Source organism: Dreissena polymorpha, chromosome 15 (assembly GCF_020536995.1).
Source record: "Dreissena polymorpha isolate Duluth1 chromosome 15, UMN_Dpol_1.0, whole genome shotgun sequence".
NCBI lineage: Eukaryota > Metazoa > Mollusca > Bivalvia > Myida > Dreissenidae > Dreissena > Dreissena polymorpha.
This window is the reverse complement of record NC_068369.1, coordinates 8,635,729-8,657,559: the sequence shown is the minus strand read 5'-3', so window position 1 is coordinate 8,657,559 and position 21,831 is coordinate 8,635,729. Positions and strand designations below refer to the sequence as shown.

General features: G+C 35.5%; 1 protein-coding gene across 6 annotated transcripts in view; it reads right to left on the bottom strand.

Moving 5' to 3' along the window:
- Positions 1-21,831, bottom strand: part of LOC127860115 (steroidogenic acute regulatory protein-like) — a 78,881-nt gene that overhangs the window by 22,606 nt on the left and 34,444 nt on the right. For 5 of the 6 annotated variants that reach the window (XM_052397938.1, XM_052397939.1, XM_052397935.1 and 2 more), the window contains exons 9-10: positions 10,709-10,890; positions 1,224-1,385 (exon numbers count right to left, since the gene is read on the bottom strand). In XM_052397938.1, the coding sequence (XP_052253898.1) occupies positions 1,224-1,385; positions 10,709-10,890 (344 nt within the window). The remainder of the gene's footprint in view (positions 1-1,223; positions 1,386-10,708; positions 10,891-21,831) is intronic. The other variant, XM_052397940.1, reaches the window with a different exon arrangement.

Genomic DNA, 21,831 nt, shown 5'->3' with positions numbered 1-21,831 from the left:
ACGTCAATACTAACATATCTTAACAACTGTAGCCCTGTCTCCCATGCGCCACAAAGTTTTTACTCAGCATTCAAATTTAAAGCCCACGCTTTCCTTGATGTACATGAATTCTTATTTTATCATGTTTTACACGAAATGCACGTGGACTGTTTATCTGTTTCTAGAAAATTACAAAATTGCCAGAAAAGTATAGTGCTATGCAATCCATACTCCTAATCATAATGACGCGTCCTATTTTGAATGCTTAATTAAGCTTTTCAATGCTTGGATTATTGGATTGCGCAATAGTATAATGGCGGCCATTTTCGGTCCGATTTGGTGGTATTATTGTCTTTAAATATTTTTTTCTCCATTTTTGCATTAATAAAACAGCCTGCGCGCTATACATGGGAGCGCGCTATACAAGAGAAAATACAGTATTAAATTGTACAGGCTAAATTTGAACTGTTGAAAAAAAAAATGAAATATTTAAATAAAATAGATCTATAATCAACAATAATCGTATAGATCTATGATGGTAATTTATAAGCAATTTTAATGGTTTTCAATGAATGTCTATAAGATGCTATAGAAATTCCCAATGATTGCTTTCCTGAAGATTAAAACCTTTGTATTTCAGTTCCTGAAGAGTAATTACAACGTAAAACAATAACCCTTCATGTATAGCCCAAAAACAGTTTAGCCGGCTTATAAAGGAGCAATTATTATTATGAGTCCAATCTTAATAATTTTTGTGTGTAATGTTTTGTTGGTATGATGTCCAATAGGAAGAATGTCTGCACACTTACATGTGTACAAGTATTAGCTTATTGGGACTTATCATTTAGCATATCTTTTCACCGAAATCACAAATGTGTATGTTGCTGACATGTAGCGATTAACATTCTATTGCAAACGGTTACCGTTTAATTACTGAAAGTCATAAATATAACAATAAGCTAGGTACAAGTCTAACAAATTCTGATCTTTGCAAATAAACACCAACCCTTAAACTTGCAATGTAAAAAAAATAATTTTCTTCATGAACTGTTAAAGGCTCTTTAACCGAATCTTTCTTGGTATCCAAAATTGAGCCTGGCTATAGAAAAGCCAGACTTAATATGTTTGTGACATTTGTTAACCTAGTCACTATCTTAATTAAGAGAATGTTTGGCTTGTATGGATCCTATGATAATATTTTAACATTTTGTGTCTTTGAATTCACATCGAAATTTTACACTGACCCTTAATTTGAATATTTTCCTGCCGTATTTTTTTATATTTTGGCTGTAAACCATGCCAGTTTCTAGACTGGTGCCAGACTCGTGTTTCCAGCTGTCGTCATGGAACATCGTCATCACGTCACGCTTGGCCTCCTCCAACAACTGGGAGTAGTTCTCAGACTCCTGCAAAGTAATGATTTTCCACTCAGAGGCAAAGTAAAACCTACTGACACAAATTGTATGACAAGAAGTAGATTTTCAGAATCCCAGATAAGAGCTTTATAGATTCCAATTAGCTGTACGAGATTGTACGGGATTGTTTAAGCATTTATTTTAGCTTGATTGCATTGAAAGTGCTACTACTTTTTTGAAACGCTCTCGAGTCTGTTTCCTGGGCCTAGAACCAGTACTTTGTGTCTATGGGGCAAATCTAAAGAATGCTCCCACCTCTCTACCATTATCATCTGGTTTCAGACTCCTGAAAATATTCAGTCAAATATTATTGACCTATTGATCTTTGACTTCTTAGATTACTTTTGACCTTTGATTTGTTGACTCAGGTGTTGTATGTGACACACCCCACATGGTTGTTATTAAATGTTGTATTAAGCAATTTAAAATTGCTTGATAAATGATGAAGTTACAGTCCAGACAATCCATATGTGTCTTGTTCTGTGAAAATTGGGCAAAATGCATGTGCGTAAAGTGTTGTCCCAGATTAGCCTGTGCAGTCCGCACAGGCTAATCAGGGACAACACTTTCCGCTTTAATGGTATTTTTCGTTTAAAGGAACTCCCCTTTTTACCAAAAATCTAGTTAATGCAGAAAGTGTCGTCCCTGATTAGCCTGTGCAGACTGCACAGGCTAATCTGAGACGACACTTTAAGCACATGCATATTGCCCAATTTTCACAGAACAAGACACATTTCAGACTTCTTAGTGTGACCTTGACCTTCAAATAGTGGACACAGATTTTATGTGTCACCTGCCATTTCAACTATGATTGTCACTTTTGGTAAGTAATTAAAAAACATTGCCCCATAATGATGAAGAAACTGTTTGGAAAAGATCGCACAGACACACAGACGCAAGGATACATAATAATAATATAAATTATAATATCGTTTTGACAGTTAAATCAATCCGTCCCTAACTGTTATATGTCATGGTTTTTAGAACATGTAATCAGTACAACTTACATTCACAGCATTTCTTTACTAGAGAATGTAACCCAAAATACATGCAATCAATTTGTTCGATCAATAAAATCCTATAAACAACCTTTTACATGTAGCAGGAAAAACACATAATTGGTGGGCGATTGTTTAAACAGAGATACTGCAAACATTTGGTAGGCAAAACACAACAGATCAATCAAGAATCCTGTAACTGAAGAATAGAATTACCAATCATAAGCCTAACTAAACAGTCTGGTAGATAAAAGCCATTCGGAATCAATGAAGCTATTATCTGGGATGCTGGATATCTATGTCTTGTCACAAAGACCTTGTCATTAATGGGACCGGCTATAGTCATGTTGTGGCAGTGATGTTACAGACGTTAACCCTTTACCACTTAGATACATATTTAACCCTTCACCACTTAGATACATATTTAACCCTTTACCACTTAGATACATATTTAACCCTTCACCACTTAGATATGTATTTAACCCTTTACCACTTAGATACGTATTTAACCCTTCACCACTTAGATACATATTTAACCCTTTACCACTTAGATACATTTTTTTTTAACCCTTTACCCCTTAGATACGTATTTAATCCTTCACCACTTAAGATGCATATTTAACCCTTAACCACTTAAAAACATATTTACCCATTTATCACTTAGATACATATTTTCACACCTTTGTAGTCCCTCAGAAAATTTATTTTAATTAAAGACCTCTCTAGCTAGATTCAAATGTTAAAGGCTTCATTTCCAACCCTTAGATACTGATGAGCAGCAAACAGCATAAAACCTGAACAGACAGCGAGTTACTCGCAGGCTGTTCTGGTTTTATGCTGTTTGCACATAGCCATTTTCTCTTTGCTTCTGAGTGGGAAAGGGTTGATTTCTGAGACTCACTCTGATAACATTGGGATCAATGCATGGGCTTAAAATGTCATCACAGATTAGCCTGTGAATTCTCCACAGTCTAATCAAGGATGACACTTTCCCCTTTTATGCTATTTTTCTTTAAAAGGAAATACATTCTTTAAGAAAATCCAGTTTAGGTGGAAAGTATTGTCCCTGATTAGCCTGTGTGGACTGCACAGGCTAATCTGTGACAGCACTTTACGCACATGCATTAAGCCCCGTTTTCCCAGAGGGAGGCTAATTCCTACATTAATTTGGATCGAAAGAGCGAAACATTGTTATTAAATGACAGACACAATGAATAGTATTTCTGAAGAAACAAAAATAATAATTAAAAAAAATTCTATTCATATGTTTTGGTGTTTGTATTATTGGTACAAATATACAAATGCTTTTCTTCATTCGTTTTTATACGCAGAATAAAAAAACTATTTGTTTACTAAAAACTGTACATAAATGACATGGTAAAAATAACATGTATTTAAGTTTTTTCAAAGATTGCGCACAAAACTTTTCAGTTTTATAAAAGAATGTGTGTAATATGATGATAGGAAGTAAATTAATCCTTACTACATGAATAGGATATAAATTGGAATTTAACAATTGGAAAATCATATGTAAACTGAAAGTAAACTGAAAGATAATACATTCAAACAAAATCCTAATAAATTCTAACCGACCCATTATTCTTCCGCATTTTACCTTTGAGGTTTACGGGTAATAAGATTCATACAAAGGATTTAAAAAAAATATGTATAACTGTGTTCAAAAAATAAAATCACAAGGAACAATAATATTGCTTAAGGTTTTTGAAATATTAAAAGAGAATAAATCATTAACAATAAAAGCATAGTGCTTTATATTTCCATTGTTTTATCACAGGAAATTTGCGACTTCTGTACAGTTAGTAAACTAGCTAAAGGCGGCAAAGCTAAAAACACAGGAAGTTACAATAAAAACGGTACCTTAACAATCAAATTAACTACCCTAATTACCAACCAATTCTCAGACCAAAGAATGAAGAATATACTTAGAACCATAACAAATACTTTCAGCATTTGAAAGTTAACACGAAAGAAATATTTTTAATGTCATAAATAAATGATTCTAATAGAAGAGTTGTGTAGTAAGAGCTATTAAATTCCATGTCATTGGTGAACTGTATTAAACTATTAGAACATAACAGGTTATAATATATTCTTCATTTTTAGACATAGTTTTAAGAATTGGTAGGAAATATGTGCCCCGATTTCAGATTGTGTTCAGTAGAACATCAAGTCAGTGCTACACAGCTGCTAGTCATTGGAGTGTCAGATGGTTCCAAGGTGGGATAGTGGTGTAGAACATCAGCAAATGGGCCATGGGGTCAGTTCTGCATGGAGTGGGGCATTGGGTCAGTTTTGTAGAGAATGGCTCAACAGGTCAGTTTTGTTGGGAATGAGACATGAGGTCAGTTTTGTAGGGCATGAGACATCAGGTCAGTTTTGTAGGAAATGAGAAATGAGGTCAGTTTTGCAGGGAATGGGTAATTGGGTCAGTTTTGCAGGGGATGGACCATGAGGTCAGTTTTATAGGGAATGAGACGAGAGGTCAGTTTTGTAGGGAATGGGCCATAAGGTCAGTTTTGTAGGGAATGGGACGAGGGGTAAGTTTTGTGGGGAATGGGACATGAGGTCAGTTTTGTAGGAATGGGCAATTGGGTCATAGGGAATGGGCCACGAGGTCAGTTTTATAGGGAATGTGACGAGGGGTCAGCTTTGTAGGGAATGGGTATAAGGTCAGTTTTATAGGGAATGGGACGAGGGGTAAGTTCCGTGGGGAATGGGACATGAGGTCAGTTTTGTAGGGAATGGGCAATAGGGACAGTTTTGCAGAGAATGGGCAATTGGGTCAGTTTTGCACGGCATGGGCAATTGGGTCAGTTTTGCAGGGAATGGGCCATGAGGTCAGTTTTGTAGGAAATGGGACAAGGGATCAGTTTTTAATGGAATGGGACATGAGGTCAGTTATGTAGAGAATGAGACATGAGGTCAATTTTGTAGGGAATGGGCAATTGGGTCAGTTTTGCAGGGAATAGGCAATTATGTCAGTTTTGCAGGGAATGGGACATGAGGTCAGTTTTGTAGGGAATGGGACATGAGGTCAGTTTTGTAGGGAATAGGAAAAGGGGTCAGTTTTGAATGGAATGAGACATGAGGTCAATTTTGTAGGGAATGGGAAAATGGGTCAGTTTTGAATGGAATGAGACATGAAGTCAATTTTGTAGGGAATGGGCAATTGGGCCAGTTTTGCAGGGTTTGGGCAATTGGGTCAGTTTTGCAGGGAATGGGACATGAGGTCACTTTTGTAGGGAACGAGACATGAGGTCAGTTTTGTAGGGAATAGAAAAAGGGGTAAGTTTTGAATGGAATGAGACACGAGGTCAGTTTTGTATAGAATGAGATGTATGGTCAGTTTTGTAGAGAATGGGAAAGTGCCACATACCCTGGCAGAAAAATTCAGCAGGTGTATCAATAGAAAGCAATTTTTAAATGAGGAACAGGGCTCGAATTACTTTTTTTTCAACTCAAAAAAGGTGTGGGTTGTTAAATTTTAACTCGCATTTTTTCTTTCTAACTCGCAATACAAGTTTTCAAAAACATGCATCCTTTGGTAGATCCTTTGATAGATCTAAATTCGAAAAATAAAGCGCTGAACTTAAAGTGATACTGTGGTAACAGATACACAAATATAAAACTGGTAAAACAATGTTTATTTTAACTAAAAAGGTTTAAAAATGCAAGAACAGTGCAAATTACACTATTTATGTATTTTTGTTTTTAAATAAAATATGCACTGATTGCACAGCTAAAAAATGAACTGTCTGATCAACAACCCGACGTTTTAACATTTTTTTGGCGAAAATATAGTATGTCCAAATATAGTACACATCTGAAAAATCGGTTGGGCTTTCATTATGCGTTTTGTTTAAACACAAAACATATAACAATCTTACATTGGTTGCAATTTTAAAATTATGACGTTTTTCGGATGCGGACACATCGCTCTGTGTTGGTTTTGAATGTTCAATTGGAATACCCTGTATAACATTATGATATCATGTGTTCTCTCGTGCTATTAACGCTCACCTGGCACTTCCGACAAATGGCGACCGGTTGTGTTCATTCAATTCTTAAACTAAATTTTCGTTCATTCTCGGTCTGCATTTGTGTTTAATTATTTAAGTGCTGGATTAAATAATCATCCGGGATAATCAGGTAATATATGCAATATTTGATAATCTTACTTCTTCTCCAACTCGCAAAAAATTGCGAGTACCTAATTTGTGCACTCGCATTTTAGACTTGTTTTTTTTTATTAACTCGCAAATGGCCAGTTTGCGAGTGTCTAAATCGAGCCCTGGAGGAAGTTTCATGAAAGTTGGGTCAATATGACTTCTAGAGTGTTTAAAAGCTGTTGCTAGAACCATTATTTGAAAACTACCCTGTCCTCCCATCAGCAGCTCTGGTTTTCAAAAGACAGGATATTGACCTTATTAATTTATAGACTTTAGACAACAATCATCATGTGCAGGCTACACAGGCTAATCAGGGACAACACTTTCTGCTTTTATGATATTTTCATTTAAAAAAAGTCTCTTCATAACAAAAATCAAGTTTAAGCGGAAAATGTTGTCCCTGATTAGCCTTTGCGGACTCCACAGGCTAATCTGGGATGGCACTTTAGGCACGTGCATTAAACCCCCTATTCACAGAGTGCGGTGTTAATATAGTAATAAAACAATTCTAGAAATATTATCAGGAAAGAAAGTTTCTAGTCTTTAAAGCAGTGACCAATTGATGTACAAGGCAGAACAACAATTTGACACTTATAAAATGTCTTTATTTCTGCTTTTATATTTTCCTTTTGAAGAAAGTCTCTTCTAAGCAAAAATCCAGTATAGGCAGAAAGTGTCGTCCTTGATTAATCTTGGACAACACTTTACGCACACGTCATAAAACCCCTATTTTCACAGAGCATGGATCATCTTTCTTAGAATGCTGTAGTTTTAACCCAATAATCCCTCAGTACAAACAAGGCTGGCCCTTTTTATCCACCAATCATATTTTCATTAAAATATAACCGTTGATATGGTTTGTGATTTTGAAAGGATTTTTAAAGGGGTGGCATTGTCATTAAAAGCAAAAACCACTTTAGTAACATAGTCCGAACTTATGAAGACTCTTGAAGTTATTTGTTTAGTCATTCTCTTGTTTACCTTCCATTTCTAGTACACTTTAACTCTAACACAACTTACAAAGGCAAATATAGCAAGCAAACATAAAGCAAACCATTTTTTTTTCAAGATTCTTATAATAATTTTAAAAGTCAATGCAATACAACATCTTATTTTTACAAGTTTACACTTTCCATTGATATTTAAAAGTATTTTATACATCATTAAGAGTTTATTCCCATTTAAAAATACTCTCCATAAACATCAATTTAGCTTTTAACATTATTGACAATAATAAGACCATATTGATGTTTTTAATATGTGGATTAGAAGTAAACTGTTGCTAAGTCATCAATATATGAGCCGTGCTATTTGAAAAGGGGGTTTAATTCATGTGCATAAAGTGTTGTCCCAGATTAGCTGTCCAGTCTGCACAGGCTAATCAGGGACGACACTTTCAGCCTAAATTAGATTTTCATCAAGAAAAGTATTACCTTAGACGAAAAATACAATAAAAGTGTGTCATCCCTGATTAGCCTGTTCAGACTTCACAGGCTAATCTGGAATGACAACTTACACACATGCAAAAACAAGCCCTTTTCTCAGAGCGTGTCTCATATACATGTTGAATGTTAGCAAACTGATCAGAAAATACAAAATGTATGCAAATAAAGCTCAGTCAGCTTAAATTAACTAGTAGATCAGAGCCGGTATTCAATAACCCATACTTAAACTTAAGAATAAGACTTAGAACCAAGAAAAAAATAGGAATATATATAGGCTAGGATTGTTACTTATGTCATAAACAAAATGTTCTTTAGAATTAACAAATTATTAATGCTAAATTCCATGTAATATTGAACTGTATTTGACTATTAAAACATCACAGTTTTAAGACTAATCTTTATTTATATGAGTCGCGTTCTGAGAAAACTGGGCTAAATGCATGTGCCTAAAGTGTTGTCCCAGATTAGCCTTTGCAATCTGCACAGGCTATTCAGGGACGACACTTTCCGCCTTAACTGGATTTTCATGTAGAAGAGACTTCCTTGAAACAAAAAATACCATAAAAGCGGAAAGTGTCGTCCCAGATTAGCCTGTACGAACTGCACAGGCCAATCTGGGACTACACTTTACACACATGCAATAAGCCCAGTTTTCTCATAACGCGTCTCATATACTTAAGTCTCAAAATGTGTTTGTGAATATGGGTCCAAGATATTGACACCATAAAGGAGTGTGATGGTACCTCATTTCAATGTGGCATAAGTTAAGAATTCTAACATGAAGTCTCTCATACACAAAAAAAACAATGTTGTAAAATGTGCCATAAAAGGTGTTGGTTCTCATTATTGTTTATTTAAATATATATGGACCTTGCTTTGTGAAAAGGGTTTAATGCATGAGTGTAAAGTGTTGTCCCAGATTTAATTAGCCTGTGCAGTTTGCACAGGCTAATCTGGGATGACACTTTCTGCTTTTATGATTTTTTTGTTTACAGAGTCTCTTCTTAGCAAAAAAACAGTTTAGGCGGAAATTGTCATCCCTGATTAACATGTGCAGACTTCACAGGCTAATCTGGGACAACACTTTATGCACATTCATTAAACCCCCTTTTCACAAAGCATGGCTCATATCCATTTTAGGTCTCTTAATGTTTATATTACTTCAATATTCAGATACCCACAATCAGTGATTTTTTTGCTAAAAATTACCGCCGATTTTCGGCTGCTTCCCAATCGCAAAAATCTATGTTCTTTCCCAAAAAAGCTGACCAAAATTTCCCAAAAAAAGACCAATTTCAAAAAAGAATTATTATTTTTTTTTTAGAAAGAAGCCTCTTATGACTTATGATTTCTTAACTCTAGATCTCAACTTTCTATTTAAACATCTTACAAAATATATAACTTTAATTTAGTCCTTTTTGTTGATAAAAAAGTCCCAAATGTGCCACTTTTATAAATTAAAACAATCCCAATTTGACCAGACTCCTTTTTCCAAAATGGCTAGAAAAAACCCTGAACTTATTATCATATTTATAATGCTTAATTTGTCCCAATGTCATGGTTTATCTCACTATTCTTCCCAATTTCATGGTTTATCGCGCTAACTTTCCCAATTCAAATGGCACAGGCTGTAACAAATAAAAGCAACAAAAATCACTGACAATGCTGTAACAATAAGTATTTTACTATGATTCACATTTGGCAGTTAAAACTGCTTTTGGGCATTAAAAACTGTTTTACTTAAGCTAAAGTGGATGAATTCATATAGAAATATATAATTTCTTCCTATTTCCCAAACACCAAAACTTTGCAAACAATTTAGTCCCTTTAATTAATATAAGTACTATGTGAACAAGTCCTTTAAATAGACATAGTGTGGCTTTGTTGCTAATAAATAGAATGATTTTATCGAACATATTTCAGTAATTTGATCTCACCAGGTAAACAAAATACTGAAATTCTAAACTGGTTATGGCTGCCCTAACAGATCAACCAATCAATGAATTCAATGGAACACATGATCTAGATAACTTAGGTACGCCTAGTTCTTCAATACAAGAATTTCATGAATACCATAAAGACAAGTGTAAGACTTATGAGTGGTTATAAAACTATATGTGCTTCGTCATGCAATAATGGGTCTTATGCCATATTTTACAAGCCTACTTCCAGACCAGCCTGCGCAATTTCAAAATCTGGTCAAGAGCTGCCCAGTTTGCTAAAAAGTAACCCAAGAATTAGCCCTTTAGGATACATGAAATAGCTTATTTGGGAACTTGGCTGGATCATGAAGGTAGGGGTCTCAGTGGAGTGAAACCATTGGATGAGAGTCGGAAATGGATCAGAAACTTATAGAACAGATGTTTTATGAGAAAGAGGTCTTACATGGAAGAAGTACCATGGGAAAGGGGTTTTATATGGAAGATGTGCCATGGGACAGGGGTTTTATATGGAAGATGTGCCATGGGACAGGGGCCTTTTATAGGACTAATGTCATGGGGCATGACCTTGTAAGGGAGTTGTGACATGGGACATTGACTTATATGGGTGTTGTGACATGGGACATGACCTTATATGGGAGTTGTGTCATGGGTCATGGCCTTTGCTTATATAGGAGTTGTACCATGGGAAAAGGGTTTTACACGGGAGTTGTACCACTTTCCTTGGACCACGACACTCACCGGACTCAGACTGCGTACACTCTGCATAGTAGCAGACGACAGTACTGACGACATGGAGGAAACGGACACATCACTTGCCTTGCGTTCGTGTTTGTGGTGGCCATGTTTATGATGGCGGTTACTATGCTGATGGTGATGGTGGTTCGAACCGTGGGTGGACTGCTCTGCTTCGTCCTCTGATCCTGAAATGAGAAGAAATTCTTAATGATACAATGAGATGTGGAATATAGAATCTTATCTAAGAGAAACTGTCAATCATACCAGTGAAGGTTGAATAAAGAATGATTATCTAAGAGAAACTGTCAATCATACCAGTGAAGATTGAATAAAGAATGATTATCTAAGCAAAATGATCAATGATACCATGGGATAGAAACTAACTTTTCATGGTAGGTTGTTCAGACGTGCAATTATTTTAGTACTTCAGTAATCCAGGCAAACAATACGGAGCCCTGAGAGCCAAGTACAGGTTATAATGATCTAATACTTACGTTTAAAAAAAAGAAATCCCACAACAATATAACATCTTTGAGATGACTCAATGCATTATACCCTTTATTCATTCTTGTTATAAAATAAAGTGACCATGTAACGACACTTTCCGCCTTTACTGGATTTTCGTGTAGAAGAGACTTCCTATAAACGAAAAATATCATAAAAGCGGAAAGTGTCGTCCCTGATTAGCCTGTGCGGACTGCACAGGCTAATCTGGGATGACACTTTACGCACATGCATTATGCCCAGTTTTCTCAGAACACGACTCATATCTTCCTCTACCTGACAGTGGCCACTAATGAATATACTTCACATTTTTAACGATGAACATTTTGATTTATGTAATGTAATAAAGGTAAAACGATGTACAAGATTACCTGTTAATAATATTTAGTTATGGTAAACATTGATACATATTGAAGAAGATGCAGATTTCACCAGAGAAAGTGTTCTACTCATATAATTTACCCATGAAGGTTTTAAATTATCACAACATTGAAAATAACCAGTACAAAGATGTGACAAACACCAAACAGTTCCAAGAATGAGAATAATACAATGTAGACATTATTGCTCATGTGACTTATAAATGTCCATTAAAAGAAGATATGTTTGTGAAACACTATGTTTCCCCCCCCCCCCCCCATATATTTGACCTTGAAGGATGACCTTGACCTTTCACCACTCAAAATGTGCAGCTCCATGAGATACAAATGCATGCCAAATATCAAGTTGCTATCTTCAATATTGCAAAAGTTTAGCAAATGTTAAAGTTTGTGGCAAACAAACAAACAAACCAACAAACATACAGACAGGGCAAAAACAATATGTCCCCCAGTCTATACTCAATACCTCAATGCAAGGGTATGTTAATTAAATAGCACTTCCATTTGAGCATCACTCTATGAAAACCAGGCTGAATCCATGTGCATTAAGTAACATCCAGTGCAGTCAGCAAACGCTCCTCAGAGATGACACTGTATGTTTTCATGGATATCAACGTCTCTTCTACTAAGTTTGTCCCTGATTAGCCTGTGCTATTCATGGCTGATACTTTAAGCACATGCAATAAGCCCTGTTTTCAAAAAGCAAGGCTTAGTTGATTTTTAGTACTAAAGACTTACTAAACCATTGTTTGATTTTATGCATCCTTCATGAAGTTGAACACTTAGAAAATATACACGCGAGTAAACTTTTAATATATTCCCTTTTTCCAACTAAATTTACTCCTTGACTGCTGTGTACACAGGTCCTTTTTGCTTTAAAATGTTTAAATGTTTCTCAGTGTAAACAAAACGTTTTTGATAACACCATGCCTCCCTGTAATAAAAATTACTTTCTTTGATATAAAAGCTCAACACTGAATGTCTTTAACCCAACATTTCAACATAACTATGAATATAGAAACTTTACGGTTCATTGGACATAACTGGCTTCATTTCAGCGAATTATTGGCCGTATATATACCCAGACCTCAATTAATGCCGTACATTTGAACCAACAAGCTAAGTCTGGTTTTGAGTTCCACCATTTAAACTTTTTGATGAAAACATATCTCATAAAGCCGTTATTATTTTTATTTGTTTAAAGACGTACATTTAAACCAACGAGATATTTCTGGTTTTGATTTCCACATTTTAAACCTTGTTGCTGAAAACATATCTTATGAACAATTATCATTTTTATCTATTTACAGACAGTCAATATGGCACTTGATCAATCATCTGAATAGAAGGTACCATAACAACAGGTTAGAATATTATAAATATTTAAGTTCATATTTGTTTCAAGTTTAGTTCTTACAGCAGAGCATTACAATGGACAAAATAAGCAGTCAATATAATTCAACAGGTGATTAAAACCTGTAATTTGTTTTAATTAGGTAATAAGCTAGGACCACCCTGAGCACATATACATTTTGATAGAGGACCTGTGACCAAAGAACATTATTTGAGACTCACTGTGGGGAAATGGGGTTTAATGCATGTTCAAAAGTGTTGTCCCAGATTAGCCTTTGCAGTATGACAATTTCCACTTTGAAGTTTCATTGTATTTTTAGTTTAAAAGAATTCTCTCCTTTAGCAAAAATCCAGTTAACCCTTTGCATGCTGGGAAATTTGTCGTCTGCTAAAATGTTGTCTGCAGAATTTCTAAAATTAGCATTTTCTTCGATTTTTTTCAAAGAATACTATCAGAAAAGCAAACAGTTTGGATCCTGATGAGACGCCACATTATGTGGCGTCTCATCTGGATCCAAACTGTTTGCAAAGGCCTTCAAAATTCGGTTACAGCACTGAAAGAGTTAAGGCCAATCTGGGATGACAGAACGTACATGCATTAAGCCCCATTTTTCCTGAGCGAGGCTCATTTTAATAGAGGCCTGTAGTGGTTTTGTTATAAGAAGAGTTTCAATGCTTTATTTATTTGTTCTGTCAAACAATGACAAGAGGCCCACACCTTGATAGCCATGTTATTTAACAAATCCTAATAATTTGAAGAATTTCGGCCAGAATCAATCAAGGATTATTTGAGAAAAATCATGGCAAAAATGGAATTTAAATAATTTGAAATATTCTAGTACTAGAAACAGCACTTTGAATAAAGTAGTTTAATTTTCTCAAAACGAGTGAGTGAGAGATTTTTCAAGTTAATTGTTGACAACATCTGAACTGACAGCTACAGACCAGATACAGTCACCCATAGTATTTCTTGAACCAGGTCAGCTGAAATCTGATCTATAAAAGTATGTTTAGTTTAATACATGAACAACATTTTTTTCATAGCATGGTAATTTTTGTTAACATCACTCGATCTTTAACTAGATAACACTTCATCCTTTTTTGTACATAATGCATACACTTGCATTCGGTGGTACATCAACTACTGGTACATCGTCTAGGAATTCAAGGTAAAACCATACTTTATTGCTCACTACCCAAAAACATGTATAGGAGACTGGCTCTGGGAAAATGGGGCTTAAATGTGTGAAGAGTGTCAGGCTAATAGGGTACAACATTTTACCATGTGTGAAGAGTGTCAGGCTAATAGGGTACAACATTTTACCCTTGTGAAGAGTGTCAGGCTAATAGGGTACAACATTTTACCCTTTAATTGTATTTTTTGTTTAAAGGAAGTTTCTTTTTACTAATATACCAGTCAAGGTCAAAGATGTTGTCCCTCATAAGCCTGTTCAGATTGCACAGGCAACACTTGATGCACATGCACGTGTATTAAACCCATTTTTTCAAGCACAAGCCTCAAATGTACAATTGTCCTATCCTTTATGAAGTTTACGTTTATATTTTGGTCATAGCATATAAAAAATTAAATAGACATGATATTTATATGGAAGAGCATATTTTTTAAACAGCACTCCCAAATGTGCAAGCACATTTGTCAAAACCTCTGGTAAAGTTGTTATGAAACACATCTGTTGGATTGTAATACAATTTAATAAAAGTGTCGGATCACAGTAACCTGGTTTTCAGACTACATATGCACTAGTTTTAGTAAACTTCGCGGTTTGTGATTGGATTATTATAAATCTGAAAGTAATAGGCCTATAGTCTGGTTTGAGTGAACCTAAAAATATTGGCTAAGTTTGGAAGAACTGCTGGTTTATCAGTCGCGGTAATGAAATAAAAAGCACTATGTGTGCTTAATTTGGAACTAATGTTTCATCAGAATTAACTAGTTTTAACATTTAAAATATCTGGCCAACAATAATTTATTTGTATCCTGAAATTAAAACATGGTGTTGTTTGAACTCGGTCATGTCTCAGACAAAACAGTAAACATAAGATAAAAGCCGAAATTAAAAGGAACCTTTAAGCATTTTAGAATTAAAAGGACATTTCAAATAACAGATGGTCAATAAAGGAACAATATGTGTTAACTCTCAAAAAAAGGCAAATTCTACAAGAACATTCATATTTTATTTATTGTTGTGACATAACAGCAGTTTTTTCAGGGGAAAAAAGGATTGGTGTAACAAAAAAGGTGGGTCAGGTTTGCGAAAATATAACTTTTTTTGTAAATTATAATATATGATTAGAAAACATGGTGTATGTTTTTTCTGATTCTTAAAAAATACAAATCGCAAAACCCAGGGGTACAAATATAATTGGATATAAATACATACATAAGCAAACCCCCCCACCCAAAAAAAAATATTTTGTTTTCCTTTCATATGTATAATTAAGGTTACATTTTATCATCTTTAAGAAGTAAAAAAATAAACTAATTAATTAAGTATATAACAAGATTAAGAATCATAAAAGCATACACAACTTATACAATATAATTCTTACCTGTTTCTTTACTGTTTTTAATTTAAAAAAAAAAAGCAAAAAAAAAAGCATGTCATAATAAAAACTTTTACCTTCCCATTTCTTTTTCTTAAACACAGATAAAAGGCCACTCATTCCTTTCCGATCAGTTACCACGAATGACATTATACTTCTGTCAATGCTGAACAGCTCAATTTCTCAATATGTATCTTGCATTTGGAAATATGCACAAATGACCTCGCAGTCAATAATTAAACTCAAATTAAAACTTAAAGGAAATTTCAAATATCATATTTAATTCAGCACACAGCCTTGTCACTACTTATATTTTAAATGTAAACACACCAATAGGGCAATAGGCTATTCAAGCACATATATTTATTGGGTATACTTTACTACAACTGCTGTCACTGACTGTCTTAAGAGGCATGTTTAGCCACGCATTGCAAGTCCTCAATATTAACCCCTACATTTTTCAATATTCTATAACAGAGTGCTATAAATCTGGAGTTGTTTTGAACCAGTGACAATTGGGGCATTAAAGAATATCTGGTTGTCAATAAAACCTGCCCTAACATGCTGACAAGCAGATTATGAAATGTTTCATGATAGATAATCTCTAGGCTGGATAGTATCTGGGTAAGGCTTTAAATGTACTTTCAATGTACTTTTGAGAAAGAAATATCTTTCCAAAGCTCTCAGAAAGTGTCATGGACAAACTCTAAGCAATTACAAAATTATATTTAATCAAATGAAAAATATTTTAAAATTACACTCATTCATTTGCTGCACTTTTTATACAAGTATAACAAATATTTACAAGAGCTGTTAGAGGACAACACGCTCAACTATTCGAGTGCTTGACAGTATAGCATAAGCCATATAATGTGGGTGGGTGATCATTTAATAGATGATCTTTCAAAAATAAGAAAAAACAAAAAAAATATTTTTTTTGGGGGGGGGGGGGGAGGGTTTGGGGGGGGGGGGGGGGGGCGTAGAGGATGTTTGGGTGCAGTTCATTGTGGTATGTCAGGTAAGTGTTGTTTTGTCAAAGTATTAATCAAATGTGATCATACATTATGGAGTCATGGCAATGTAAGCAAAATTTATTAATTTGACCTTGAGAGTTAAGGTCATTTAAAGATCAAGGTCAAATTAAACTTGCCAGGTACAGTACCATCATGATAATAAACAAGTATTTGAAGTTTGAAAGCAATAGCCTTCATACTTTAGAAGTAAAGTGGATGTAAACACAAAATTTAACAAAATATTCAAAGTTACTATGACAAAAAAAGGGCCATAATTCCGTTAAAAAGCCAATCAGAGATATGCAACTTGCCCTGTAAAGTCCCCTTACGATAGTTAGCTAGTTTTCCAAGTCTGAAAGCAAGAGCTATGATACTTCAGGAGTAAAATGGACCAAAACACAAAACTTAACCAAATGTTCAATTATATAAGTATACAAGGCCATAATTCTGTCAAAATGCTTGATACAGTTGTCTGCTCTTGTTTATAGATTGGTATCATGTTGGTAAAGAACTATGCAAAATATGAAAGCAATATGTCAAAGGACATAGAAAATATTTGGGGTAGTACACAAACTTTAACATAGATTTATCAATAATATGCATATTTTAAGTATAAAAGGGGCCATAATTCTGTCAAAATGCTTGATACAGTTGTCTGCTCTTGTTTATAGATTGGGGTCGTGTTGGTAATGAAGTATGCAAATATAAAAGCAATATGTCAAAGGACATAGGAAATATTTGGGGTAGTACGCAAACTTTAACATTTGCACGCTAACGCTAACGCCAATGCCGGGGTGAGTAGGATAGCTCCACTCTATATATTTCATATATAATAGTCAAGCTAAAAATTAAGTTACATTAATTTTCTGTAGGTCAGTTTTTAACTTCAGGAAATCAATACTAAACCATCAGCAACATAACCTGTATTTAAAACTGTAAATTTAAATCCATTTAATGCAATATTTTTAAATAATACAAACTTGTCAAACTTAATATAAGACAAACTTTTAAAACTCAAAACTTTGTTGTTAATTGTTTCTATATATAAAAATAAGCAAACTCTGGATCTTTCATTTTGCGACATATTTTGGTTGCAATTTTTAACAACACCTGACCTATGTAAGAAAGAAGCAACAGCACAGTACTTTGTCAGCATACATTTGTAATGAATATATTATTAACTGCTTTATATATTTGCAACACATATTTCGACATTTCAATTATTCATAACATGTGATTTTTTAAACACTTTTCATAAAACAAAATCAAATACAGTACAGACACCGTGCACTTAAACAGAAACGCCTGTCCGCGGTGTTCACTTTTACCGATGGGTGACATTTTGCAGGGGAAGGACATCCTACTGACCGCGGTGTTCGGCGAACACCCAAAATCGCCGCGTTGCACGCTATTGTTAACCGGAACACCCGTGATCACCGCGAAGCTGCGCAGCCACTTTAAGCACCTGTCCGAGAGGGTCATTCACGCGTTTTAAATGTACATGTACAAAAGAAAATCGTATACTACATGTAGATATTGCATGTATGTGCACATGTATGCATACTTAAATTCGGACAGTACGCAAAGTCGGAAAGGTAAATAAAGCGTTAAGATGATCAAAACTATTAACTCTTATGGTGTTAATCAATTTTTAACAACAAATATCCAGATTCAAAGAAATCAAGTGAGTATTAAATCATTTACATGTATTTACTTGTGTCCGACTTTAAGTACTGTCCGTATTTTCAGCGTAACAGTAACGATTCAGCGTGTTTAAATTATATTTTATTAAGAGGAAATATTAATGCCAAATAACTCGCAAGATACCCTGGTACTTTAGTTGAAATTCCCAACAAAACTTTTAATGAAAATTAAATTTTCTCAATGTTGTACCCGCTACGAATTTTTTATTTACAAATAAAAACACCCAAGCCAATTTTCTCGCGCTTTTTATCAGGACAAACAAATTCATTTATTTCATGTAGAAGCTGAAACCGAAAAAAGCTGTACACAATGCGTGCAAACAGTGTCAGGTGATTTAAGCATGTTAGAATACAACTGTCCTGATTGGGCACTTATTTCATCAAATCTTTAAATAGAATCATATGCCGATATTCATTTGATACTTTCGAAAATTGGGAACGTTTGTGTTTATGACATTCTTGATCACTCTTATTGTCTATATTATCCATCCATACTTTGCTTTTAACAAGAAGGCCATGATGGCCCTGAATCGCTCACCTGACTAACCAAATACAATCCCAACCCAGTTTTCATTAAGATAAACATTCTGACCAAATTTCATAAAGATTTGATGAAAACTGTGACCTCTATTGTCTACACAAGGTTTTTCTAATATATGACCTATTGACCTAGTTTTGGACCCCAGGTGACCCAAATACAATCCCAACCCAGATTTCATCAAGACAAACATTCTGACCAAATTTCAAGAAGATTGGATGAAAACTGTGACCACTATTGTCTACACAAGGTTTTCTATTATTTGACCTAGTGACCTAGTTTTTGACCCAAGATGACCCAAATAAAATCCCAACCCAGATTACATCAAGATAAAAATGGTTGATGCCATTCAACACAAGGCCCTAAGGATAGCTCTGAGAGCCCTAAACTGTACACCGGGTGCACTGCTAGAGGAGGAGGCCGGTGTGTTACCTCTTGAGTTGCGTAGAAAACAACAGTCCCTCAATTTCTGGGCCAGGGTTAAGTCTCGGCATGGTTCAAACCCCGTTAACAAACTTGTCGGGACTGGCACCTTCGTCAAGGGGAAAATACTTAAGCGTAAGCATGTCGCCCTACCTTTTGGTGCGAGTATTAGGACCCTGGTTGAGGATGCCGGTCTCGACAAGGTACATGTAGCAGACCTGAGGCCCTCCAAGGCCCCCCCCTGGACGCTTGGACCCATTGATGTTGACCTATCACTCTCTAATAAAATAACGAAAACTGACTTGCCACAACTCATCAAGTCAGAAGCTCTCTCTCTTATAGATAATATGTATGCTGAGCATCTAAAAATCTACACTGACGGCTCCAAATGCCCTAACTCTGGTTTGGTAGCCAACTCTTTTGTAATCCCTTCAAAAAACATTAGTAAAACGCACAGGCTCAGCAACAATCTCTCTATTTTTACAGCAGAACTTTTGGCAATTAAATTCTCTCTGTGCTGGATATTGGTCAATAAACCTACTAAAACTGCTATTTTATCAGACTCAATGTCATCTCTTGAGTCCATAAAAAACAGAAATAGCAGATCTAGGCCTGATATTTTAGCTAGCATTTTGGAACTTCATCAACAGTGCCTAGATAAATCTTTAAAGGTCACATTAGTATGGTGTCCAGCACATGTCAACATCAGTGGGAATGAACAGGCCGACAGGGGGGCCAAAGAGGGCCTCTTGAGGGGGGCCGTAGATGTTGGGGAACCCCTGGCACCTTCTGAGATCTACTCCCTGACAAAGAAATTTGTTTTGGGCGAGTGGAATCTCCGGACCGACAATTTGTCTTCCCGTCGACATACTTTTACTAGGCCTGCGAAAACCCTCAGGCTGCCTGACAGATACTCAGCAAGCATTGTGCTTGACAGAGCCATCACGCGCCTGAGGATGGGAACCACCCTATTACCCGGTGGCGCAGGAAAGTATGTCCTCGTTATAGACCCTGCATGTCCTAGGTGCCAGGAACCTCTCACTGCGCCCCACATGCTGCTACACTGTCCTAACCATAAGGCGCAGAGGGACCACCTCGAAGCTGCATTGCACTCCCATGGACTAGTTTTTAACCTTAACAACGTGCTAGACCCCAAGGGAGCAGCTAGGGGCCCGGTCTTCTCTGCCCTCGCCAAATACTTACTAGATTGTCAAATAACTGACAAAATCTAGGTCATTGGGGGAGGGAGAGCAGCCAACACCCACCTAATTATACAGTCTTGTGACTGTTTTCTTTTAAAAATGTGTAATCTCTGCACAAACCTGATGTAATCAAATAATTGTGTTGGATTTGTGTCGCTTTTACACAACCTTTATTTTAGTTCTTAATGGGTTTATTGTTCTACCCCGCCCTTTCTAAATCAGGCCAATGGCATTGACCTGGTCTTCTTTATTTTAATACATTTTTTATGAGAGCATGACGTTAGTCCACCATTTACATTTTTCAGTTTTTTAATATAATCATATTTTATGGCATTTCTTACTACAAGAAAGGATGAGGCTGTCCAGTAACCTGGGATTGTTGGCTGCATTGCACCCCCTCCCTTCCTCTTTGACACCCCACCCTTTCCCCTTCAAACTCGAAGAACCATGTCGGACTGGAGTGCACGGTGCAGGGCCTTATACCATTATAAACACCTATTTAGCCCTATCTAGGACAAAGTATTGTCGACCTTGTTGAAAGTACTAATCTTGTACCTTGGAGTACATTAAGGATTATTATAACTGCTATCTTGTGTAGCAATTTCCTTATTTTTGTGAAAACTGCTATTTTATATAGCAAATTGCCTTAATTTTATTATTATTGCATTAACACATGTTAAAATTGCTACTTTTAAAGCAAATATCCTAATTTTTATATTAAATTGCTATTTTATATAGCAAATTGCCTCGGTTTTACTGTCTAATTGTCATTTTGGATACCATATAAGGTACTTTAGTATTATTTCCTTCAATGTTATCATCAGTATACTAATAATATTGGATAGATTAGAGCTTTTTGGGTTTATCTTAACGTATCTAGGTAATATTTGGTCTTTTTACCATTTTACATCTTACCATTATCAATTTTCCTTCAATAGTATACAAACTATTTTTCATTTACCGTGCACTCCCTCTGGTCCAGGGGAAACAACCATTGTAGACTTCATCATCACAATTACCTCCCTTAGTACAACTGAGTGACACCACCCCTTCTGGCTCTTCTTTTCCCCCACCCACATCGGCCTACACTTCCATAAAATCTCTCCTTCTTTCAACCCTCCAGGGTGGCAACATGTATTTTAAATATATAAATGCATATAGTCCTGTACATATTGTAAATAATGTACATCTTGTACAAATTTAGCTGTCTTTGTCTCATTTTTAACTGTAAAGTACATTGTCTTACCCTTAATTTTTATGTGGCCCTATGAAGGTGACCGTTTGGAGACACGTAAGTTATTGCCCTTAACATATAAGGGTTTATTACTAAACCCACTTTTAAATATTGTTTTAATGCCACTCTGGGGGGATCTCTCTTTTCCATAGCCCAATCCTCCTTAAGTTCCATACAGACAGGGTCTTATGTTGGAGCATTACGGCTATAT